This window comes from Callithrix jacchus, chromosome 5, assembly GCF_049354715.1.
Source record: "Callithrix jacchus isolate 240 chromosome 5, calJac240_pri, whole genome shotgun sequence".
Taxonomy (NCBI): domain Eukaryota; kingdom Metazoa; phylum Chordata; class Mammalia; order Primates; family Cebidae; genus Callithrix; species Callithrix jacchus.
In genome coordinates this window covers 108,082,264-108,108,172 of record NC_133506.1, presented here as the reverse complement: position 1 = coordinate 108,108,172, position 25,909 = coordinate 108,082,264, and the positions used below count along the sequence as shown (strand labels likewise).

The 25,909-nt window shown below is 50.5% G+C and overlaps 1 protein-coding gene across 2 annotated transcripts in view; it reads left to right on the top strand.

Moving 5' to 3' along the window:
• The window catches only part of PITPNM3 (PITPNM family member 3), a 105,871-nt gene that overhangs the window by 5,607 nt on the left and 74,355 nt on the right, over window positions 1-25,909 (top strand). Inside the window, exons 1-3 of one of the 2 annotated variants that reach the window (XM_078374092.1) lie at window positions 12,070-12,145; window positions 21,527-21,573; window positions 23,801-23,908. In XM_078374092.1, coding sequence (XP_078230218.1) covers window positions 23,806-23,908 — 103 coding nt within the window. In that variant the 5' untranslated portion in view covers window positions 12,070-12,145; window positions 21,527-21,573; window positions 23,801-23,805. Of the gene's footprint in view, window positions 1-12,049; window positions 12,146-21,526; window positions 21,574-23,800; window positions 23,909-25,909 lie in introns of those variants that run through there. The other variant, XM_035301110.3, reaches the window with a different exon arrangement.

The window sequence follows — 25,909 nt, the reverse complement described above, 5'->3', positions numbered from 1 at the left end:
GCTGGACAGTGTCACTGCCCCAGCCACTCGCCTGTGCCATGTCTGGGTCAGATTGGCCAGAGCTGTGATGTTTTCTTACATACATCTTCGTATTTACAACACTTCATGGCTGGAGGAGGCCTGGTGATCTCTCAGTTCTACCTGTTAAGCAGGTTGGGAGACGGAGACCAGAAAGGCCAAGGATCCTTCCCTGAGGTCCGGCATCATTTCTCCTTCAAAGACAGAGCGTATGAACTTTCAGAGACGATGGAGGCTTTAGGGATTGGGGACTTCCTGGTAGGACCCAGCTGCCTTCCAGGAATTCTGAGATTCTAGGATCAGAGTTCTCGTGCTGGGACCGATTTGGCTCAGATCTTACAGCGACTTTCAGCATGCTTTTCTGTCTGATGGCTCAACAGCATGTCTGAGGCAGAGCCAATGTTATTCCAATTTTATGAACAAGAAACTGAGGCCCAGAAGGGTTAACTGTCTACTTCTAGATTCACACATAAAGTTAGAGGCAAAGCTGGAATTAGAGCTTATGTCTCTTCTGTTCTCGGAGTCAATATTCCTGGGAGCTCACTTGTCTAACAGCAGAGCCCTGGCTCTGCCACTGATTGACCTTGAACCTCCCCCTTTGACCTCAGTTTCCTTATCTGTAAAATGGAAAAGGAAGAGTGTGGGGGTCAGGATGGGCTTTGGGCTCTTTCCAGCTCCAGCACTGCTCTCTCCTCTTCAGTGGCCTCCCTGGCTGGAGGTTTTACTGTGCCCTGAAGAGGCCTTGCCCCATCTCAACTCTGACCTTTCATTGATCCTCCCAGACTTGAGGGTCAGTGAACCAGTGGGGAGCTGAGGACTTGGTTGTGGAGAGCTCGTGCCTCCTGGCAGGCCATCATCATCTCCTCTGCGGCCAGGAGCCCGGAAGGAGGTGGCCCCCGTTGGGGAAGGGCTCGGTGTGGGAGGGGGGAGAATGAGTAACAAATGAGTTTGGAAATCAAATGAGATCTGAGCTCCCCACCCACTCCCTTAAATCTCTCTCCACTCTTTTCTCTTTTAAAATTCCTGTTTTCTAAAGAGAAAGAAAATGCTCAATTGCTCCCTCTTTTGCAAACGGAATAGGAGGCTTAGTGAGTCACTCCGGAGGTAAATGCCACCTCCAGGGCCCCACGTGTGCCTGTGGAGGCCTGCACAGCTGTGTGGCCACCAGCCCCCACAGGGCATGGGTATGGCAAGGGTAGACAGGGCAGGAGGAGCCTCCTGTCTGTCCATGACTCTGGGGTGGGAGCTGGGTCCCAGCAGTGGGGCCCCACCCAGCCCACCTGCTTCCACAAGCTCTCCCATGGCTGCATCTGTGAGGCTCACACGTTCATGGGGCCACAGCTCAGACTGGGCCAGGCTGGAAGCCCGTGTGGTCACTGCCAGCACTTGATTTGAGGCTGGAGATTGGGTGCAGGGTGTGGCAAGTTGGGGTTCAATCTGTGGCTGGAGTTGGCAGAGTGTGAGTGACTTCGGGGCTCCAAGGGGTGTAGTCCATGTGGCCAGGGCTGTCAGGGGGCTGTGGAGGGGGCTGCATCTGCCTCTGGAGAACAGGCTTCTCCGGTTTTGTGAAGCTGCTCTCTCTAGGTGTCTTGGTGAAGCTTTTCTCCAGGGCTGGTGAGCAAGACAACTTGGAGTGAACCACCTACCAGGAGAAGGTTCCTGGGGGTGTTGGAACCCTCATCTCTCTTTGGGAGGGTCAGCCTGTTTATCAGTAGACCTGGGACATGGGAGGCCAGAGAGGAGGTGTTCCTCCTCCCAGATGACCCATTATTCTGGAAGGAGGGGAAGTAGCCGTCTGTTAGCTGGGAGCAGGGATGCCAAACAAGGGTTGAAAGCAAAAATAGAAACGCGTTGGGCTCTGTCTGGGAGGGGCGTTGAGTTCTGATGGATCCGAGAGGCCTCTTCTGAGCTGTCTGCTGCTGACACGGTGTTTGCTTGGCTCTGGGTATTTGCAGAGCACATCACGTCCTGCACTCCTGCCGTCCTCGGGGAGAGACCTAGGTGTGCAGGATATGGGGCTGCGAGCTCTTGGCGCTGGCAGCTGGAAGGCTCTAGCTTGTTCTAGAATCTGTCTTTCAGAGATTCTGAGTGTCTGTGGCTTCCCATCACTCATACGCCACTGACCTTTCCTTATTGTTCTGGATTGGTCCAGATTACCATCCTCGACAGAACTCCTTCTGGCCCTGACATAGCTCCTGGGGCTTCCTTCTTTTCCCCTTGCTCCTACTTCCTGCCCCCCATGAGGCTAGTCCCAGCCGAGCAACTCTGGAGTCATCCGTTGTGGTAAAAAGCTATTTTCAGCTTTCCCATTACTGCCCAGTTCGGGTGTGTGTGTGTGTTTATCCCTTGCAGCCTTTGTGTTTCCTTCTTGTATAGTATAATCTGGAGCAGCGATGACAGCATTATCCAGCTCCACCTCTGAGGCTCTGGCGCGCAATTCCTGGCACCGTGCTTTGGCACCAAATGGAGGGGCCTGGGGACAGAGGCAACCTTGGGCCCCATCTTTGCTCAGTTGCAATCCAGGAGTGGCAGGTGATATGAGTCGTATCACCTGCATGGGGTCACATTGGCTCTTGCTGGCATGGGTTGGGGAGCTGCTACTCTCCTGCTGTTCGCTCCAGGCTCATGGCAACCTTTGATGCACTCACCAAAATGCTGGTTGTCTCATTGAGGCAGTGGTCTTTGAAAGAGACCCCAGTGTCCTTTGAGGAGTCTGATTCTAAACTGGCCTCCTGTTGCCCGGGTTGGTGCCTGGATCTGGAGACCCTGTTCTCCACTGTCTGCAAGGGGATCCTGGGATGATGGGAAGGAACGCCTCCCTCTGTCCTGTCTTTTGGGCTGCCCTTCTGGGGAGCCTGCACGTGGCAGAGCCTGTTATGGCACAGTGGCAGGTGCTAGAGGGAACTCATTTTAGAGGGAGGAGAAAGTCTCCTCCTTATGGAACAGGAGTCTGGCGGGACATAGGGGGGACAGCTGGGCCTTGGGAGAATTGTTCCAAATAATTCTGAACTGTTGGGAGCCTAATTGGCAGAGCAAATGAAAGTACAATAGATAGCCAAAGCTATTAATCACTAATTATCTCCTAAATAAAGTAATTAATGGGTATTTAAATGGCATATTTATGACATACCAGCAGGTCTTCAAAAAGCACATTTTTCCCAAAGCAACTGGGTTGGCCAACTGGGCCCTGCTTGGAGACCCCCCTTGATGTTAGAAAAAGGCGGCGTGATGGTAGGAAGTCAGTTTTCTTCTCTTAGCTTCAGTTTTCTCATCAGTCAACAAGAATCCTGACTGACTTCCCTGGGCTATCATGAAGACGGCAGGCAGCGGAGGCTGTGGAAATCCCAAGCAACCATATACAATGCGGTACAGATTTGAGATGGAGTCTCGCTCTGTCACCCAGGCTGGAGTATAGTGGCATGATCTCAGCTCACTGCAACCTCCACCTCTTGGGTTCAAGCAATTCTCCCTGCCTCAGCCTCCCAAGTAGCTGGGATTACAGGCGTGTGCCACCATGCCTGGCTAATTTTTGTATTTTTAGTAGAGAGAGGATTTCGCCATGTTGGCCAGGTCTTGAACTCCTGACTTCAGGTGATCTGCCTGCCTCGGCCTCCTAAAGTGTTGGGATCACAGGCATGAACCACGGCACCTGGCCTGTACAGACTTTAGAGTGAACATACCCTTCAAGTTACTTGATACAAGCCCTTGGTTGTGCTGGGTGCCATTCTGTGGCCAGGGTTAGGGCTTAGTCTGTGGCTAATAGTGTTGTTGGTCTGTGACTGAGTCAAGCTGGATCTGTGATCAGGCTCATGGTGTGGCTTGAGACAGGGGTTGTGGCCTGGCCTTTTGCCAGGGTTATGACTCAGTCTGTGGCCAAGCTGAAAGTTGAGGCTGGCAGGACATAGTGGGGATAGCTGGTTGACGTCGAGATTTGGGCCATGGCTAGGGTCAGACCTGAGCCACTCTCTGGACAATTCTGCAACCTGAAGTCAGCCTGAGTCTTGGAGTGCATCACCCATGGATGGATGGACTGGCCTGGTTGCCCTGGAAGGTGGATTTCTTCCTGGGTCTTCTAGGATGTTGGCTTCAGATGCTGGGTACTCCAGCAGATAGACCCTTCCAGGGCTCCTGGCGTGTCCCCTGAAACAGACGAGCACATGAGCTCATCGGTGGCACATATAGCAGTTTGGGAGATCGTTAGGACATGTTTCTATAGCAACCAACCCCCAACTAGCACTGGTTTTCTTCAATCATGCATTTTTCTGGAAGCAGCTTCTCCTGGCCTCTCATCTCTCCCTGGACAGCCACTCTTCAAGGCTGAGGATGGGCTGGCTGGCCCTGGACTGGTCTGGCCTCCAAATTCACCTTGATCCAGAGAGGAAGCCTGAGGACATTCCCTATGGGATGCTCCCCTGAGAGAGAACCTTGCTAAGATCGCCCCTGTGCTGGGCCACACTGAGCATAACGAGAGCCTTCTCTGTGCCTAGCCCTGACCTGGTGGAGGATAGGGGCCTGTAGAGGATTCCTACCAGATGTCTGCCCAGGGAAAACCCACAGCCCAGTAGGGCCGGCAGGCCTGGACCCAGTCTGCGAATAGGTGCTCTGAGGGACATAGACACTGGACATGAAGGGCACACAGAGAAAGCAGGGATCCAGCCTGGCCTGAGGGGCCAAGAAAGACTTCCAGCTGGTGCTTCAAGCATCAATAGGATTTGGGGGTGGGATGCGGGGAGAGAGGGCATTTCAGGCATCAGGACCTGCAGGAGCAAAGGCCTGGAGAGGAAGAGGAGCATGGTGTGAAGGCCTTCCCAGTGGCAATGTGCTGCTGAAGCCCAGGCTGGTGGAAGGAGACGCTGGGACGGGAGAGCAGCTCCTGGCCTGTAGTATTCAAGTTTAGGAGGCAGACAAGGCAAGCCTCAGGGATCTGCGATGGGAGGGAGGAGAGAGGGATTGGCCCCCATGAGTGTGGGCAGGGGCAGGCCATTTCCAGCCTTTGGGGAGTGGAGTGGAGAGGCTCCCATTCCAGGGGGCTGAGAAGAAGGAGAGGGGCCTGCCCTTGGAGGCTGCCCTCTTATTTCTCCTGGGACAGCCCCCACATATGAAAGAACAAAAGAAAAGCCCTTGGAGAATCATGGTTTATTATTTTATTTAACACACCCTTTTATAGCACTGATGGAGTCTCAGGCACTCTGCTAAACCTTTTCAAATGTTTGTTCATGTAATCCTCACTGCAGCACTACGTAAGCCCGATTATCCTTCCCATTTCACAGAGCAGGAAACTGACCCATGAACTGGGACTGGAATCAGCCCAGGAGGGAGAAGGAGGCAGAGAGGAGGTGGGCCTTGAGTCACCTGTCCATCTGCGGGAGCCTCGCATACAAGCTGTGGCCACAGGCCAGGAGGTGCAGGTGCTGGCTCGGTGCTGTGCACCCACTAGTACCTTGCTCTGGGGTACTTGTTCCTCCCTGGAGGTCTAGGAATTGCATGTGTTATTTGAATATCCCTGGAGCCACAGCTGCCAGCAGATACCCATGTGCCCTCCTTTGCCCTGATGATCCTTATTCTTGAGAAGAAAGTTCTAGATCTAGCTTTCCCTGGAAATGGCTCGATTATTTTGGCCTATGTCTCTCTCCCATCCTCCCACCTTCCCCAGCCTGGCCAACCCTGCCCACCCCTTCCCTGAAGGCTCTGCTTGGCTTTCCCTCCCCCAGAAACCCTCTGGGCATCCTCGCCAGTCCCTGCCTCTGGGAGGTGTAGTTCCCACTGGCTGAGGGACAGAGTGGGTGCGGAATTTCGCACGGGCCAGGTCAGGCTGCCTGCTCCTCTGTTCCTCCTGTGCTCTGTGCAGGGAGCATTGTAGGGCTGTGACCCCGGGGCTGGCACTTCTGAGGGCAGGGACTGTTCCAGTTCAGCTCTGTCCCCTACTCCTTCCTCCCGGGCACCATCTGGCCCAAGATCTGGCCCAGGAAGCATCAGCCAATACCTTTGTTCTGCATTTGACTGTCAGGGCACTCCTCACTGTGAAATGTCTTCCCCGTCAGACAGGGCTCCTGAGCACAGGGGTGGCATCTCCTCAGAGTACCTGAGGACTCTGCCCCCGTGCTAGGGCTGCTTGGGGTCCCTGATATAGAGCAGAACACGTGCAGGAGATGCCTGTCCATCTGTCTCCCTGTCTGTCTCTATGTCTGCTATTTCGATGTCCCTGGGTGGGAAGGATGGCCAGGAGGAGCTGATGACCTGAGCAGAATCTTTGGCTGCACCCATACTAGGGAGGCCCAGGCCCATGACAAGGTCTAGGAGAGCACACTGGACCTGAGGTGGTGGGTAGGGGTGCCAGGAGAGGGAGTGGGGATGGCTTCCAGCAGCCCCTCCCACTGAAGGGCCCAGCTCAGAGCTGTGCTAGCATCACTGGGGTGAAGGGTCATTTTTTTCTCTTTAAATTGCTAGGAGAAGATTTGGGATATTCCCTTGTTTTTTAATCCTGACAAGTTTTTAAATAAATTTGGGGCTGGGTACAGTGGCTCACTCCTATAATCCCAGCACTTTGGGAGACCGAGGTGAGCAGATTGCTTGAGCTCAGGAGTTCGAGACCAGCCTGGCCAACATGGCAAGACCCCGTCTCAATTAAAAAATGAAAAATAAAAATATAAGTAAATGTGGTAGTGAAGGTGGATAGAAGGAGGGCCTTCAGGAAGAGCTGGGCTGGGCCTTGGAGGACACAGGTAGACCTCTGAGGCTGTGGGGAGGGCCCCTGGCAGCTGCCTGGAAGCCCCTCAGGTGGGCTTACCTTGCCTCCATCCCTGGTCCTGTAGCTGACAAGGCCACCATTTCCAAGTGCCAGGCAATGGGCTGGATCTTGGGGCTGATCTCCTTTAAGTCTCCTAGCAGTGGGGTAAGGATTATGATGCTCATTTTACAGATAAGACAAGCGAGGCTCAGAGAAGTTAGCTGGCTTCAGGTCCTAGGTTAGCAAATTAACACTGCACCCAGACTTGTGTTGTTCCAAAGCCCCTGCTCTAACCTCTGCTAAATTTTCACCCATGGCTGGAGCTGATTTGCTTGTGTGTGAGGGAGTGAGGGAGAGAACTATGGGAGTGTGCATGCATGATTCGTAGGAACAGTATTAGGAAGGGGGCTGGCAGGTTGGTAGGCTCACACTCTCCGAGGAATGTAGACACGCACAATAGCCATGCAGACACAGGGATAGATGCCCTGTAACACTAGATACCTCTACATAGGAATGCAGACATCCATTTGGATTACCAGGATATCCAGACACTGATTTGTAGACCTGATAGGACCCCCTATGAGGTCCATGAAGAGCCAGGGGCAAACCTCTGGCCCCTTACCCAGCTGGCCAGCAGCAGATGGAAGGATTGCTGTTGCCAGGAGAGCAGGCAATGGAGAGAAGAGGAGCCTGAGGTCCCCTGCCCTGAGCTCTCCTACAGAGCAAATGCCTTCATGAAACGTCCCCGGGCCTCCGTTTCCTTAACTGTAAGGTGGGGATTCATTATATCTGCTTTGCTGGGCTTGGTTAGGATGACTTTAGATAATGTCTGAAAAGCAGCTAGCAGACTGTCTGGCATGCTGTACTCACTAAGCAAATCATTTGTATTCATTTATTTGTTTCTCAAACACTTTTTGGCCCTCTTCTGTGTGGGACCTTGTGCTGGACCCAGAAAATGCAGACAACTGCAGGGCAAGGACCCGTCTCAAGGATGCTGCTTCTGAGCCTTTCCCTCACTGTTCCGGGGTCCTCATGCCCACCTACTCTGACTCTCAGGAGCCTGTGTGGCCTCTAGCACATATAACTGGTGGTCCCCTCCTCCAGGAGACTTTCTGACCCTCTTTGGCATCTCTGTTCCCCTCCTCTTGAAGTTTGCAGGTGATAGAGTCTGGGCCATGGGAGGAGCCTTAAAACTCACCTGTTCCAAGCTTCCATCCATGACCAGGTCATACCTTACCTGGTGTGGGTCCATTTCCTCTCTCACCTCCTCTATTCCTGTCACCCTTCAATCATTGGCTCTAGCCACATGGATTTCTTTCTGCCCCTTGGACATACCAAGCTCATGTGGGAATTTACCCTTGCAGTTACTTCATCCAGGAAGGCTGTTATCCATGGATTCTGCCCTGTCCATCCCACACATGGATGTGCATGAGCACACATGCAGACACACACATACCCACACATGCTTAGCATGTCTGGCTTTTCTTATTATCCAGGCCTCTGCTCACCTGATACCTTTCCACAAAGGTCTTTCCCTCGAACCCCTCCTGAGACACTGCCCATTGTTTTTTTCCTTCTTGGAAATATGACCTTTGTTGTTTGCTAAACAATCTGCATACTGGAGGAAGAGATGCAGGGAGCAGTTCCCATGTCCCATCTTAACAGATGTTTTTACTGGTTCTTTTTTACAAGTGTATATAACTGAGGTTCCACACACCCCAACACCTTTCCAAAAGTTGGGCTGAGAAACCCCTGCTGGAAGGGAGGGAAGATCTTGTTTCCAGTATACCTTTAAAAATCAAGGCAGGGGCCGGGCACAGTGGCTCATGCCTGTAGTCCCAACACTTTGGGAGGCTGAGGTGGGCAGATCACCTGAGGTCAGGAGTTCGAGACCAGCCTGGCCAATAAGGTGAAACCCCATCTCTAGTAAAAATACAAAAATTAGCTAGGTGTGGTGGGGGTGGGTATCTGTAATTCCACTCTGGAGGCTGAGGCAGGAGAATCTCGAACTCGGGAGATGGAGGTTGCAGTGAACTGAGACTGGGCCATTGCACTCCAGTCTGGGCAACAAGAGTGGAACTCTGTCTCAAAAGCAAAATAAAACAAAACAAAAAAACCAAGGCAGATGTGTGTTTTGAAACCAAGTAGAATAATAGTAAACAAGACAAAATATGCATCTGAAAAGAAATTTAAATATATATTTTGACCACAAAAGTGAGTCACAATAATAAAAGGAGACATCATGTTAGTTCAGCATTGGTAACTACAGTAGGTGACAAAGTTCTTTTGATATCTGAGGCTGAGTTTCCCCACCATTTTCTCCTCGTGGATGTACAGATCTGCAGGTTCAAGCCTGTCTATTCTTTAGGCTGTAATTATCATATAAGAGACACTGGAGGAAGGAGGACATGGCGTAGGAAGGGAGAAGTTTTCAGCCGAAATTACCTTGGTTGTTTATTTGACCCAGGCCAGCTCTTTCTTCCATGCCTGCAGAATGGAAGCTTTGAGAGAGCCCAGTCCTGTCCTTTTAGTCCCTTTAGTGTTCCTAGTACCCAAGAGAGTGTCTGTGGAATGAGAGGCCCCCTTTGATGCCCACCAGCCCCTTACTTTTCTGCTCATCTGTAGCTGAGAGAACTTACTCCCTCAAATGGAGCTGAGGGGCCTCCCTATAGCCTTTCCCTCTGCCCCAGACCTCCCCCTAAGACCCCCGCACATGTTATCAGAGAGAATGCCTCTGCCTTTGTTCTTAGATGGATCTAAACTGTGCATATATAAGGTCACCATATAGAGGAGCCTCTTACTGGGTTTTTGCTATTCAAACTCAGGAGCCAAATAGATCCAGATAAATCCTCAGCTGACTCCATTGCTACTTTTTTTTTTTTTATTTGAGACAGAGTCTTACTTTGTTGCCTGGGCTGGAATGCAATGGTAATCTTGGCTCACTGCAACCTTCGTCTCCCAGGTTCAAGTGATTCTCCTGCTTCAGCCTCCAGAGTAGCTGGGATTACAGGCGCCCGCCACCATGCCAAGCTAATGTTTTGTATTTTCAGTAGAGATGGGGTTTCACCATGTTGGCCAGGCTGGTCTTGAACTCCTGACCTTGTGAATCGCCCACCTCGGCCCCCCAAAGTGCTGGGATTACAGGCGTGAGCCACCGCACCCGGCCTCCATTGCTACTTAAACTCTTGCTGCTTACTCTCTAAAACTCTGGAGCTGAACAGATGGGGATAATAGGACTTTCCTGACTATCCAAATTCTTACTTCTTAGAAATGGAATAGATTTGAATAGCAAGGCATATTTGTGTATTAATATAGCACATTCACATAGTGTGTGCAAATATAGTAGGCATGATAGATTTTATACCTTTGGTATCTGTTGATTGAGAAAACATGCAGTTAATATAATTCAGGAATAATTTTTAAGTGATTGGAGTTTTTGAATCACATAAATTTTTACATATGCTTTATGCCTAAGTATTCTGTATGTGCTATTGTTAACAGTATTATCATTTTCGAATTTGAGTTCATTTATTGTATCTAGGAATGCAATTGACTTTTTTTTGTTTTTAAGATGGAGTTTCACTCTCGTTGCCCAGGTTGGAGTGCAGTGGTGTGATCTCAGCTTACCACAGCCTCTGCCTCCCGGGTTCAAGCAATTCTCCTGCCTCAGTCTCCTGAGTAGCTGGGATAACAGGCATGTGCCACCAGGCCTGGCTAATTTTGTATTTTTAGTAGAGATGGGGTTTCTCCATGTTGGTCAGGCTGGTCTCAAACTCCCGACCTCAGGTGATCCTGCCTGCCTCAGCCTCCCAAAGTGCTGGGATTACAGGCGTGAGCCACTGCGCCTAGCTCACAATTGACTTTTGCATACTGATCTTGTATCCTACAATCTTGCTATACTCAGCTGTTAGTTCCGGTAGTTATTTTTAACATAGATTTTGTAGAGTTTTGGTTTTCCGTGTAGACAATCATGCCATCTGGGAATAAAGACTATTTTATATCTTCCTTTCCAACCTGTATCCCTTTCATTTCTTTTTTCTGGTCTTATTGCAATAGCTAGAATACATTTGGAAAAGAGTCCCGTATCCGTGTTAGGAACACACTTATGGTGCATCTGGACTCTCAGACCCCGTTGCCTGAGGGCCCAAGAGTGGGACGTTGGCCCACAGTGGTCGAGGCAGGGGATCAGAACCTTAGGGAGTCAGCTTTGTACCTAGAGGTGCCTACTGAGTTGGTGCTCACTGTAACCTCTGTCCTTTTGATGTCTCAGAATGTGTTTTGCACTGGGCTCCAAGCCATGGAGTACAAGCTGGGTGTGTGTTTGGGAGTTTGTGGTGGGACAGCTAGGAACGACAGGCAGGAGGGCTGTGTCCCTGGATGGTGTGGGCTGGCCCTCTCCCTTTAGTGGCATTTTATGTTCTGGGATCTGGACTCAGGGCTGGGAACAGTGCTAGCATCCTGCAGGGTATGGGGTGTGGCAAACTGGAACTGTAGCAGGTTATCTCCAAGGACTGCACTATCAGGCTCACCTGGCAGTGTCTGGGGAGGGTATCCACCTCCCACTTGTCTATTGACAGCTACAGCTACCCCAGGCAGGCTCCTCAAATATCAGTCAGAGTAGAAGAGTTTCAAAGGACAGTCTCTTCCAGGATTCTCACTGTACATATGGAAAAACTGAGACAGGGGCGTTGCTGATACAAGAACGCAGGTCTCTGTGGGGGCATGGCATGTGTGCCTGGTAGCCGGGGCCGGTGAAGTGTGAGCAGAAGTGTGTCATCTCTGGGCAGAAGCATTTCAGACAGGGTGAGGTTTTCTGAGCCCTTCTCCCCTGCTTGGCCAGACCTTGATGTCTCCTTTTGGGCTGGTGACATCATAAGGTGGTGGCACCTTTGAGTGACCACAATGAGCAGAGCTCCCTTCTAGCCTGTGTGTGAGTGAGAAATAAACCACTGCTGTTTAAACGTCTGAGCTCGTTTGTTCATACAGCAGATCTCCCCTGCTGCTGACTGAGACGTGGCTTGGCAAAGTCATCTTGGCAAAGGCTCATAATTACCACCGGCCTCAGTTTTAGGACATGCAAAATGGGCATACTCATTCCTGCTCTGCTGAGCTTACATAGAGAGGTTTTTGAACTTCAGTGAAGGCACAGAAGAGGGAGGGCTCTATGGGGTCTGAGGCCTTGGAGGGAGAAGGTGCAGATGTGCAGGATGCTAACTGGTCTTTAGTCCAGGGGGGTCTTGGGTCACCTCCCTCATACTGGGACACCATCTCAGGCTTGGTTAACAGATATGTTCCCTTTAACAGGTGGCCCTCCCCCGGGCGGCGGTGCCCCCTGGCACCTTCGAAATGTCCTCAGCGACTCTGTGGAGAGCTCAGATGATGAATTCTTTGATGCCAGAGGTGAGTGAACCCCAAACTCACATCACTGGCTGGGTGACCTTCCTAGAAGCCCCAAGAAGAGGATCCCGATTAGGGGTTCTCACCCCTCCCCACTTAGTCGTGGTGTCTGCAGCTCCACATTCCATACTTACCCATCCTGTGAGTGTGCCGAGAGCAGGGGTTCAGCATTCACCTGGTTGCTATTTGATATATTTTCTGAGTCCCTAACATGTGCTAGGAGCTCTGCTAGGTTCCAGGGATCCTGCAGCAACCAGTCAGCACAGTTGCTGCTCTTCTCAAACTTACAGCCTCGCAGGAGAGGCGGACGTCCAAGACGGAACACACAAATACAATTATGAATGCGGAGTGATGCCACTAAGTAAAAGTGCCGGCTGTTGGCTGGGTGTGGTGACTCACGCCTGTAATCCCAGCACTTTGGGAGGCCGAGGCAGGCGGATCACAAGGTCAAGAGATCAAGACCATCCTGGCCAACATGGTGAAACCCTGTCTCTACTAGAAATACAAAAATTAGCTGGACATGGTGGTGTGTGCCTGTAGTCCCAGCTACTCAGGAAGCTGGGACAAAAATTAGCTGGGCATGGTGGCAGGCACCTGTAATCCCAACTACTCGGGAGGCTGAGTCAGGAGAATCGCTTGAACCCGGAAGGTGGAAGCTGCAGTAAGCCGAGATCACACCACAGCACTCTAACCTGGGTGACAGTAAGACTCCATTCTCAAAAAAAAAAAAAAAAAAAAAAAAAAAAAATCAGCCCCATAGATGCAGATCCAGAGTGTTAGCAAGACTGTTGCCTGTGTTCAAGTGAGAGATAGCAGGTGGGGAAGTGTTCTCTGCATCTCATCACAGCCAACCCAACGAGACATAGCAAGGGGCACTGTTGACACTGGGATTGGAAAAAGGGGCATCCAGTGGGGTGGGCATTTCAGGCGGAGATCTGCCTGAGCAAAGGCTCAGGGGCGTGAGCACCCACTCAAGTGTATGGGCATGGGAAGGTGGAGTCGGTCTGGAATTGAGCAGAGAAAACCCTCCCCAGCCATGCTCAGCTGGGCTGCATGGGAGTCAGGGAGAAGCACCAGTGTCTTGCTCCACAGTCCAGGACAGTCCCTGGCTCTTGCTTGGCCTGCGTGGCTCCACTCTGGGAAGTCATTGTATTTAGGGGGATTGACTGACTTCTGAGACTGGGCCGGCTTTGAAATGCCTGGCAAACAAGGTCTTGGAATAGAAACAGATTATGTGCCGGGAAGACATCTATACCTAGAGCAGGGCACTTGGGATGTGGTCTCAACCATGCTGTCAACTTGTTCTGTGAGCTTGGCAGGTCTTTCACCTTCTCTGGGTCTCCGTTTCCTTATCAGCTCTGCACCTCCAACAATGGAGAAGACTCAGTTTGGGTGATTTTCAGGGAAGTGTGGCAGGGAGGCAGGGAGCTGTCCTGACTCAAGCCTCCCCCTTCTTGGCTCTGGGTGGGGAACCCCTTGCCTGATGCCAGCCCTAAACAGCCCATTTGGGCCTGTCTCCCATGGGTGTCTGATTAGAGTGGCTGCCGGGGCTGAATTTCTCCATAGCAACTAACCCGCAGTGAGACAACAACGGCTTCAATATTTTGATGCTTGGAAGACTTTCATATAAAACATGCGTGTGGTTCATCAGGCCTCTGCATTACCAACTGACGACAGAGGCGTCTGTGGGTGGTGCGAGGGTCAGCTCTGTCCCTTGGGGCCCTGTTCACCTGCCAGCCCTGAGAGCAGCTGCAGTGCTTCCTACAGCTGACAGCATCTCCCTGGCCCCCTCAGCTGTCCCCATTCTTTCCTCTTCATCTCATAACTTGTTCCGTCATGAAATTGGCCCCACTTCTCACTCCTCTGGTGTTGGTGGCCCTGCCTTCTCTGTCTCATCATCTCTCCTTTTTTTGTTTGTTTGAGATGGAGTCTCACTCTGTTGCCCAGATGGGAGTGCAGTGGTGCAAACTTGGCTCAGTGCAACCTCCACCTCCCGGGTTCAAGCAATTCTCCTGCCTCAGCCTCCTGAGTAGCTGGGATTACAGGCATGAGCCACCACACCCAGCTAATTTTTTTTTCCAGTAGAGACAGAGTTTCACTATGTTGGCCAAGCTGGTCTCAAACTCCTGAACTCAAGCGATCTGCCCACCTTGGCCTCCCAAAGTGCTGAGATCACAGGCATATGCCACCATATGTGGATAATTTTTTTTGTTGTATTTTTAGTAGAGATGAAATTTTACCATGTTGGCCAGGCTTGTCTCAAACTCCCAACCTCAAGTGATCTGCCTGCCTTGGCCTCCCAAAGTGCTGGGATTATAGGTGTGAGCCACTGTGCCCGGCCACCTCCTTTTCTTCTCTTCACTCTTTCAGTATCCCAGAGTCTACCCTGTTTACCCCATCTTCTGCTTCTCCCACACCCTACAGGACCTCATATCTCTGCCACATCCCTCCCATCTGCCCTCTTCCAGAGCATCTGTATTCCTAAACCACAGGATCTGCCCTACAGGCTGCTGGGACCCTCTTTAGTTCTGATTTGCTACCTCCCAACCTCCTTTCCATTCCTCCCTAGACCAAGGCCTTTGCATGTTTCCTTGGCTCAAGCCAGTGAGAGGTGAAGCCATCCTTTCTCTTTCTCCCAGGAGTCTGGTCCAGCACAGCCCAGCCAGATGCTCTGTGTCTGGGGCCAGCCCTGGGCTTCTGAGCATCCCTTGAAGGGCTGTTTCCCTGCCCTCTGCTCTCCAGCCCAGGCTGAACCCTGACCTTAACCTTGGGCGTAGTATCTGTCCTCTGCTTGAGCAGGGCCTTGCATCCTGTGACTTCAACAGTTCCAGCTATAGTTGTGGTGGGGCCAGCACCATTAAATCCAGTCCCACACAGACATCCTGCATCGGAGCCTTCAAAGCTCCCTGGGTTTCCCCCATGAACCTCTCAGATGACTCCTTGGCTGCCACAGATGTCCAGTCTGGCAATTCCTCCACATGCAGAGGTCTTCACAGATGACCTTCTCTGTGTCTCCCTGAAGAGACCAACTGGGCACTGGCAGCCAGCTCCTGTGCTTCAGACTGCCCTGGGTGCCGCCTCTGTCCCTGGGAGCTCCCTCATCTCTTCCCTCCTTTGCCTGTAACCCCTGTCATGGTTCCCCACCCCTGCCCACCTCAACTAATACAAAAATGACCAGAGGAATGAGAAATCAGTGGTGTCTAAACTGGAAGAAACTGCATTGCTAGAAGCAGCACTGACCAGGCCTGGGAACACTGTATCTCCTTCCTCTGCAGTGCACTAATGGGAAAACTGAGGCCACAGCACAGAAGGGACCTCCCCAGCTCACACATCAAGGTGGGAGTGGAGGGGCTGGAACCCAAGAGTTTAGTGTCCAGGTCAGTCCTTTCCCTTTGACTTGTTACTGATATTGGGACCATCCTCCCTCCTTTGCAGCCATTGACCCCAACCCATTGGCCCAACACTGGGGTTTACCTGGTGAGGTGAGAGGCTCTCAGAGCTCATGGTCTGGGAGCAGAGGGAAGTCCTAGCTAGGTTCTGGGGTCTCTGGTTATGTATGGAAGGCATGGGAGGGATTAGGGGACAGTCAGGCAGGAGTATGGAGCTCTCTGGATCCGTAACAACTGGCTAGGGTGCCAGCTTCTCTGGCTAAGGTGGCAGGCTTGGGGCTCAGGGGTGATTAGATGCTGCAGGATGGACTATGTGGTCCAGGCTCCCAGATTCAAAAGAGGTGCCATTCCTTCTGTCGAGACAGGATATCTGGGGGGCCATGGCCTAGCAGTGCTGAGGTTAGAAGACATAGAGTAAGGGAAAACCCAGAGTGGTCAGAAGGGGCTGTGGCCTCCAACCCAGAACAAGCCAGAGCTGGGAGGACCCTGTAGGTTTTTGAATCTAACACCTCCAACTCACTTTACAAAATGAGAAACGGAGGCCAGGGAGCCTTGTTCAGGGCTACACAAAGAGGCAGAGCAGGAGCTAGAATTCAGCCTCATTCATTTACTCTTTCAACAGTATTGATTGTTCATCTGTCCATCAAGTGTCAGGCACTCTTCTAGGTGTGGGGGATATAGGAGCAAGGGAATCCTGCCCCAGCCCATGGAGCTTATAGTCTAGGGGTTGTTGGTGGGTGACAAATAGGAAGATAATATACAAGCAAATAAGTTTTATTAAGAATTACCATAAATAAAATAACACAAAGGAATAAATGCTGCACCAAAGAAGATACATACCTGGCAAGTAAGCATGTGAAAAATGCTCCGGCCGGGTTGGCGTGGTGGCTGATGCCTGTAATCCCAGCACTTTGAGAGGCTGGGGCTGGTGGGTCACGAGATCAAGAGATTGAAACTACCCTGGCCAACACGGTAAAACCCTGTCTCTACTAAAAATACAAAAAGTAGCTGGGCTTGATGGCGGGCGCTTGTAATCCCAGCTACTTGGGAGGCTGAGGCAGAACAATAACTGGGAGGCAGAGGTTGCAGTGAGCCAAGATCATGCGGGAATGTACGATGGTACAATCATTTTGGAAAGTCTACTGCAGCTGCTTAAGGAACTCATCATGCTTAACTACCATATGACCCAACCCTTCTGCTCCTTAGCATTTCTCTAAGAAAAAGAAGGCATTTATCCACCTGCGGACTTGTTCATGAATGTTCCCAGCAGCTTGATGGATTACAGCCCCACCACTGAAAACAACCCAAATGGGCATCAGTGAGTGAGCGAACAAATCGTGGGACAGTTAAGAAGGAACGGACCTCTGATATATGCAACAATATGGATAAATCTCAAAATAATCATGCCAAGTGAAAGAAGTCAGACTGAAGCAGAGTACATCCTGTATGATTCCATTTATACACAAGTCTAGAAAGTGAAAACGAATCTGTGGTGCCAGGAGCAGATCAGCGGTCGCCTGGGGTTGGGGAGTTGGGGGAGGAGGGATCATCAGGGGCAGGAGAAAACTTCTAGAGGGGATAGGTCCTTGTTCACTAGCTTGGTTGGGGTGATGATTTACAAGTGTGTATGTATGTCAAAACCTACCCAACCGTGTGCTTTAAAGGGGTGTAGTTGATGGAATGTCAATTGTGCTGCAGTAATGCTGTTTAAAAAATGGAGACTCTTCCCACCATATAACGTAAAGGATGTGATAGAGTGACTGGGTGACTGCATGAGGTGCCCAGGGGTGTGGCCCCGAGCTGAGAGCTGAGTCATGAGAAATGAGCCACCTGTGGGTCTGGGGGGAAGAGTGTTCTGGACAGTGGGAACAGCCAGAACAAAGGATTTATGGGAGGAATTAGCTTGAAGAACTTTTTTTTTTTTTTGAGATGGAGTTTCATTCTGGTCACCCAGGCTGGAATGCAGTGGCCCAATCTCAGCTGACTGCAACCTCCACCTCCTGGGTTCAAGCAATTCTTCTGCCTCAGCCTCCTGAGTAGCTGGGATTACAGGCACACATCACCAGGCCTGGCTAATTTTTTTTGTATTTTTAGTAGAGATGGGGTTTCACCGTGCTGGCCAGGCTGGTCTTGAACTGCTGACCTCAGGTGATCTGCCTGCCTCAGCTCCCAGAGTGCTGGGGTTATAGGCATGAGCCACTACACCCAAGCTTGGCATCTTTGGGTGGCCAGAGTGAGCCAGGAAGGCAATGGCTCAGTGCTGTGGATTCACAGCCCCAGCAAGGAGAGAGAGCGTGGACTAGACCCAGTAGTCCATATTGTGGAAGGCAGTGGGTATCCTCTGGACGTGCTTTCCTGGCCAGGCTCAGGGTTGGCCCTGGGTACCCCTGTCCCTGTCCCAGAGAAGGCCAGAGATGCAGAATTCAGAATCTCTAGTGCAGGATGGATCCTCTTAATGGAACCATGCTTGGACCTTGCGTGAGCTCCTCATTGCAGAGATTGAAGATGGCTGGGTGACAGGTAGTCTGGCCAGAAAGCCATGGGTAAGAAGAGCATAGTGGACCAAGGAGGATTCGTTGACCTGTTGGAATAGCTCAGATCTCCTAGGGTTTCCGGCTATGAAATGCTAAGTTCTAGAGAGAAAATGAGACTTCTTTTTAAGTTTTCATCCCTGAAAGGATGCAAGGTTGGGATTAGAACAGTCACTGTGGCATTGGGATTTGGGATTTGGTTGTATATGTCAAGCCTAGGTCACTTTATCTTCTGTTTTTATAGCAAAATGTGTGTCTTCATTTAGAAAATATCAGATGCATCCTAAACTTTAACCTTCTACTTAGATGAAAAGAACACTCCAATTAGAGCCACCAAACATCTAGGTACAAATGAAGGTATTTTCATGAAATTAACTGCTAGAGATAGTGTTATTGGAAGTGACTTTAATTGGCAGGATCTGGATTCTTGGCCCAGCTCTTCTCCTGAGGTTCTGCATGGCTGTGGGCCGGTGGCACAGCTCTGTACCTATATAATGAGGATGCTGGGCCTCACCTCACAGGCTCTGCCAATGAGGCTCCCAGTGGCCTTGCAAGGCTCTGTTGGCTATGAGGTCCAGGTCCATTTCCTCACTTGAATGGGAAATACTTCTTTTCTTTTGGTTTCCCTACCCCCTCCAGCATCTAAATAGCCTTCCTCCCATGAATGTGCACAAGCGGACCAGGCCCTGATAGTTGCAGCGACAAAAATGCCATCAGGGCCAGGAATGGGGTGGGTATGGTGGTGGTAGTGGTGGTCTTGGAGCTAGGGTTTATTGTCAGGGCTCATCTGACACTAGGTATCTGGATCAGAGCAAAGTACAAGACTGTCTTCCTTGGCAGGGCTAAGGGGACCATCTGAGCTAGAAGCTGAAGGAGTCCACCTTTCTGCATTTACACCCCTGTCTTCTGCGTCCTTGGTTTCTTGCCCTCTCAGTGCCTAGCCTGGCTGGTCCTCTCCTCCACCACTCCCCAAGGTGAGAGGCTGGGGCCTGAGGAACTGGGCTTTGTGTTACAGAATCTGCTTGTGCCTCTAACTCCTGGTTTCCCATAGCAACTGGGAGAGGAAGGCAGTGTAGGGCTAAATCATCCCATTTTGCAGACAAAGGCTCAAAGTCAGGGCCAGGTCTCACAGAGAATGAGGGGCACATGCCAGACTTTCTCATTTTGATCTGAGCTTTCCCTGCCATCACTCAGCCTCCCGGGAGTTTCCAACCCCAAGGGTGAAGGAAGGGGGAATAAGTGGAGAATTATATGTGTCCCCTGGACCTTAGAGGACTAGGTTTTCATGTTGGTTGTGTCACTGACTGACTGCTATCTGATCTCAGGCAAGTCTTGGGTCTCTGAGCCTCAGGTTCCTCATCTGTAGAATAGTAGGCTAGAATTGTTTGTTTCCCTGAGGGAGTGGAAGGATGTCACTGTGGGAAGCTGCGTGATTACTCCTGGGCCAAGGAGCCATCACAGAAGCAAACCACAGGTGTTCCACAGTCCCCACTCTCCCTCTCCCTTTTTCCCCATTGATGGAGGGGAAGTGGAAAAGGGGATGCCACGGAACCAGCCCCAACATGTCTGGGGATGGGCTGTGTGGGGACTGCCCCTTGCAAGGAAGAGAGTTCTGGTATTGACTGTAGGTGGGCCATGGGGGTGGGGGGTGGTGCGTGGTAGGCAGTGCAAGGTGAAGGTGAGCAATCTTGTGGCCCAGAACCCCAGGCAATGCATATATAGATTCTTGGAAAAATCCATGTTGCGAGCCTGGTGATGGGTGGTACTGGATGGGCCATATGGAGAATGTGACCAAGCCCTCAGCTCCATGAGCTAGAGGTGAAGCCTTCCTGGCATGGGACAAGGAGATTCTTTACTCTGGAGTCCTGTCAAGCCAGTAGAAGCAGAGACCCCAGGGTAAGAAGAAAGGCTTTCCTTATGGCATTGGAAGTTGTGCTTACAGGAGTATAACCAGGCTTTGATCAGTGTGAGAGTCAATCTGTGGTCAAGACCAGGGCTGTGGTGACAGTGGGTGAGGTTCAGCTTGGAGCTTTGTCAGAGCTGGGTCAGGTCTCAGCAGGGTGAAGTACATGCTAAAACTATGTCCACAGCTGAGGTCACCAGGATGAGAATTAGCATGCAGGAGGCAGTCACCAGAAGGTGAAAAGCAAAATCAATAACCAGGACATTTATACAAATGAATGCGGTGTGACCTCCACAGTTCCTGTTGGAGGCATGTCCTACAATGTGGGAAGCAGGGCAGAGACTTCGAGCCGAGCCTGCAGCTCCCCTCTTTGCCTGAATGACTCCAAAAGGAGATACTTCTGCTGCTGCTTCCGTGTGTGTGTGTGTGTGTGTGTGTGTGTGTGTGTGTGTGTGTTCTTGTTGTTTCTCAGGGGACAGGCTCATTGTTGCCAGAGTGAAGATGTAAAGGCTGAGTGTGGGAGCGAAAGCATGTTGGGGATTTGGGAGGCGGTGCACAGAGCAGCAGAGAGACAGGGATGGGCGGGGGGCAAGGGAGTGTGAGAATGCCAGAGAAGGTACAAGAAAGCAGAGAGTGAAAGGGAGCAGGAGGGAGAGAGGGCCACACACATGCATGCATGTACACAAGAGCGGACATATATGCACACAGTCACACATATGCACACATGTGTGCATGCACACACACGCACACTTGTATGCATGCTCACACATGCATGTACACACATGCACACAGTCACGTGCATGTGCACACATGCCACCTATGCACACAATGCACACATATGCATCTACACACAGGTACACACAAGCACGTATGCACACACACATGCAGGTGCATACATGCACACACACATTGCAAAGGAGAATGGGGAGGAGAGGGAGAACACCCTTAGGGAGCAGGGGGCTGGAGAGATCCTGAGGACAGAGACCCAGGGAGACAAAAGAGAAATGCACAGCGAATGAGAGAGAGCAAGAAAGAGACATACTCAGTCAGATAAAGTGAGACCCGGAGAAGGGTTAGAGAGAAAGACCCTGGGGTGAGAAGAGAGCAAGGCAGTGCATACGTGTTCCACCCAGAGAGGGGGATGGATATGGCAGGCAGCATTGGAGAGCCTGGGAGAGGCCAAGAGAACTACAAGGACCAAGAGAGACACAGACCCATAGAAAGGGATCCAGAGAGGTCTAATCTGAGTGGGACAGGGCCAGATATAAAGCATTAGAGAAGCATGGTGAGACTCTGGGAGAGAAAGATATATTTGATCAGAAACAGACAAAAGACCAAGAGCCAAAGATGGAGCAGGGTTATACCGGTGATTAGGAAAAGAGAGGAAAGAGTCCTGGGCCATGCAGGAATAGGCATGCTCAGACCTCCAGAGCCCTGGGAGATCCCACTGAGACAAGACTTATGGTGCTGTAGAAAAAATGGAAGCTAGGATGTGCTGAGCACCTGCTGCATACCTGGCTCTCTCAGCTTATGTCAGAGGCATTTCTCTCTTGTTTTTCAGAAAACTGGATTCCAGCAGGAGGGAGGTTGTGTCTTGCCCTGCACACAGTAGGTGTTCAGAAATCTATTCACTGTAGATTGTATGCTAGAATGAACAAATGGATAACTCTGTGCTTGAGTAAGTGAACCAGGAGACAAAGAACTCAAGGTGGTAATCAGGCTGATCCTGATGACCTTACTCTGGGGCTGGGCTAGAATGTCATAAGGGCAGACAACAGCAGGATTGGAACCAAGAGTGAGTGTAGGGCATAGCACCCATGCTCCTGCTGCTGCTGGTGGTGATGGTGATGCCATCATGTGATAGCATCTCAGTCTGTGCTTTTACTGTGTGTGGGGAACTCTTATAAACACCTTACCTGCATCATCTCTTAATCCTCATGGCAATCCAATCACATAGGCACTACGATGATATCATTTTTTAGATGAGGAAACTGCAGTTGTATTGCTAGCAGATGGCAGGTCCAAGATTGAAAGCCATCTATCAAACACCAGAATTGGGCTCTTAACCTCTATAATTCTGCTTCCCCAAGGATAATACCACCTTATATTTGTTTATAGCACCTCACCTTCTTTAGTATTTTCAAATGCACTATATTATTTGTCCACACAGCAGGTTGCTATAAAGAGCTACAGTAATTGTTGTTTAAAAGATAATAAAGCAGACACAGTGGTGGAGGGTGTGCAGAAGCACAAATCTCACATGCAGCAGAATCTGCACTGGAACCTGGTCAGGGCTCTGCCCGGTATGCAATGCTACCTACAGCTATAAGCCAGTTCCCAGATGGAACACGCCAGGCTCAGGAAATTGTCCGAATGTGTGTGGTGCCTGGATGGAGTGTGGGCAGCCAATACAGGATGTCCAGGGCAGGCAATCAGGGTGGCAAGATTTCAGGACTCTTGAAATAGTATATTTGGTTTTGGATCCTGGCTCTAGCCAGTGACCTTGGGCAAGAATTACTCAGCTCCTCTGTGCCTGTTTTCTTGCCTATAAAATGGAGAGAATAATAATTGTACCTTTTTTGTATTGTTATAAGAATCGGGTTAATATTTGTAAAGCACTTTTAATAATCTCAGTGTGTATCAAGGATTAGATAAACCTTGTTAAGTAAATCAAATAGATAAATAAAATGAGCCAGGAGGAGCTGTCCTAGCCAGAACTGGGGTCTGCTCCATTGAGCACAGTGAATCAGAACTCTGGACAGCTCCCAAAGCTTCAGATCCGCCATATTGATTCCTTCTGCTAGATAAAGTTCTTTGGCAGTGAAATGGATCTCAGCCCTTTATCCTTATTCTCATAAGCTTGGAGATTGTCCTCAACATCCTTTGATGTCTGTTCTATGAGGGAGAGCACAAATCTCTTCACCAGAAAAACACATCTGTTTTCGGGCAAACTGTGGGGAGGAGAGCATGCATGCCTATGGGTTTGTCCTTGAAGAAATGTCCCTTTGTAGGATGAGGGATGGTACCAGATGTGTGTATCAGATGTGTGGTACCCAGGCTTGTGTTCAGTGTAGTTGTGGAATAATAGCCCCACTGATTTCCAAGAATCACTATGCTCAGACAAGGAATGAACAAGGATAGAGACAGGGTTAGGAGGAGGAGTGGGAGAGAATAGAGGCATTAAGAGGATCATAAGGTTCAGATGGGGGCTAAGGGTTCCATACAGCTCAAAGCTTGCTTAGATCCAGAGGTTTCTTCTCCTCCAGTTACTCCAGAGCTGCTTCTGCAGCACGCAAATCCTCGTCCACTCAACTCCTGATGGCGAGTTACTTCTCATGTGAAGAAATCACCATGATGGCTGTCATCTATGAGCACCTCCTCTGTACCAAGACCTTTACATCCATTGTCTCATTTAATCCTCACAAGAACTCTGTGGCTAGATCCATTTTACTGATGGGAAAATTGAGGGTCAGAGGAGTCATTAACTTAAAGAAAAACTGCTTGCAAATGACAAGGTTTTGCCCTCTCTTCCCAAACACACTGACTTTCAAGAGGTACTGCTCTCAGTGCTAGGAATGGTACTTTCTATGGAGTTTCAGCCTTTTCGTTACTTTCTTTTGCTGTAGCATGTGGAGGCCCAGTAGGCCCCCTTCTTGCAATGACAAATCTCCGACAGTCTTGTAACCATCTAGCTACAGACACCTTCAAGAATTGAGGTCCACCTCACTCAAGGAAGAAACAGGACAGTAGAAAATGTCCCTCAGACAGAAGCTCCTGATAGGGATGCCTATCCCTAGCCACACCTGCTCATGCTCACCTCTGCTTCTTCCCACAGAGGAGATGGCTGAAGGGAAGAATGCCATCCTCATTGGGATGAGCCAGTGGAACTCCAATGACCTTGTGGAACAGATGGAGACCATGGGGAAACTGGAGGAGCATCAAGGTGAGATTCTGCTTGTCTCATGATCAGGGTGTGCACATAGGTGTATTGCAGGGTGGGCTGTAGGGCTGGTGGTTGAGGCTGGGACTTGGATCTTCTGTGAAGAGTCCATCTGACTGGGTATCTTCCTCATAGCATCCCTGAATTCTGCTACCTACAGGAATGCTCCTGGGGACTTCTGTGTGGTTTTCTATGGCAGAACAACTCCAGGGTACTTCAACAGAGCTTCCTTTGTCCATAGAATGACCACTCCAGTGGCATGGGTCATTCATGACAGGTGCCTGAGTCCAAGCTTCTTGGACTGCTAGGTCTTTGGTATTGGAATCTGCTGAATAAGAAGAGTGGCAGCTGAAGGAGATGAGCAGAAACAGGAGCTGAGGTCTGAGGGGAGAGAGGACAGCAGTGAGAATCAGAATTTCCTTTGGCTGAGTTGTTGAAGAAGGAGTATATGGCTGGTGATTAATCCAGGAGGCTTTCTATGGAGAAGAGTTTTGACTGGGAGTTTGATCAGCCTACAAAGCAGGGTGATTCTCTTCAGTATCCATCTTTCCATCTGTTTGGCTGTTGTTCATCACTAACAGATTTGTTGAGCACCTACTGTGTATAAGTGCTTGGCAGGAGTGACCAAAGGTGATTCATCTGAGGCCTCTGTCTTGTGATGTGTGACACAGTCTACGTCAAGACATAATGGGATCAGGCTTAAGCTGAGGGCTGTTAGCTCAGAGGGGAGAGGCATAACTTTCAGGAGGTAGGAGAGGGGATCCTGACAATGAATCAATGGGACAAGGCTTTAAAAGGCAAATGGACAACGTGGCTGAAGAGGTCATAAAATCTCAGCTAACATATGGGGAAACCAAGCCTCTGAGATCCTCAGCTGAGGACTGTATTTGATTAATATTGCAATGGAGTGAGAAGCAGAGCCAGGGCTAGAACCCCATCCAGGATGGAGGGTGCTAACCTCTGTATCTATTCCCCTCAGGTTGGTTTCCTCCATCCCTCCCTACACATCCCACATACCACACCTCCTTCTTTATTTCTTCCTCATCTTCTTCCTCTCTTGCTCCCATCATTCGTAGTTGTGCTCTGGGCCAGAGTTGCCGAGTGGGCAAGGCCATGCTCTCAGGAGGTATCGGTGAGATAGTCCTGGCCCAGCTCATGAGAACAGCCATCTTGGCAGCTGTCTTGGTGGTGACTACCTTGCCCTATTCCTGTTTCTTTTCTCATGCCCCTCCCTGACTCCTTGGTTCAGAGCTCTCCTCATACCAGAGCACCTATCCTAAGAAATGCACAGGCCTGATGTGGTCATCTCATCTAACCAATGAAGAACCCAGGCTCAAGCCATGTCTTGCCCAAGGTCCTCCAAGCTGGTGGCAACATCAGGCTCAGATCCCTGATCTTCTGATTTCCAGTTCAGGGCTTCACCTCTCATACTGGACTAAGGCTTGGCACAGTTCTGGGCCCTAACAAAGTCAGGCTCGAGGAACCATGAGTCTTAAAGGAAAGGCACCCTGTACCACTGTCCCATCCACAAAAAGTGTATGAGGGGGCTCTGAGTCTGTCCCCAAAGGCCAGTCCAGAGACAGCTTCCCAGTGTTCATAGCTATGTATCTGCCAGTGTGTACTTTGCTACTCTTTCCTTCATCCCAAGAACCCCAGAGGGGGCTTAGAAGGTGTCTTGGATCCTAGGTCCTGCTCCACGATAGTGCTTGTAGCTTAGAAAAGACAAATCTGGATTGGTACCACCCATTTGGCCATCCCCTTCCCATTCCCCACCCCCACTTGTCTGCTAAAGAATGTATGACTAAGACCCAATGTGAGCTAAGGGTGGTCAGTCATGTGAGCCAGAGGCAGAGTGAGCTGGGAGGGCACAGGAGGGCAGGGGACAAGGAAGCACAGGGGGAGGTCAGGAGAGAGGCAGAAGCTGCAGTGTTGGAGTCAGAGAGGCCTGAGTTTGAACTTCAGCCATACCACTCCATAGCTCTGTGGTCAGGAAAAGTCCCATCA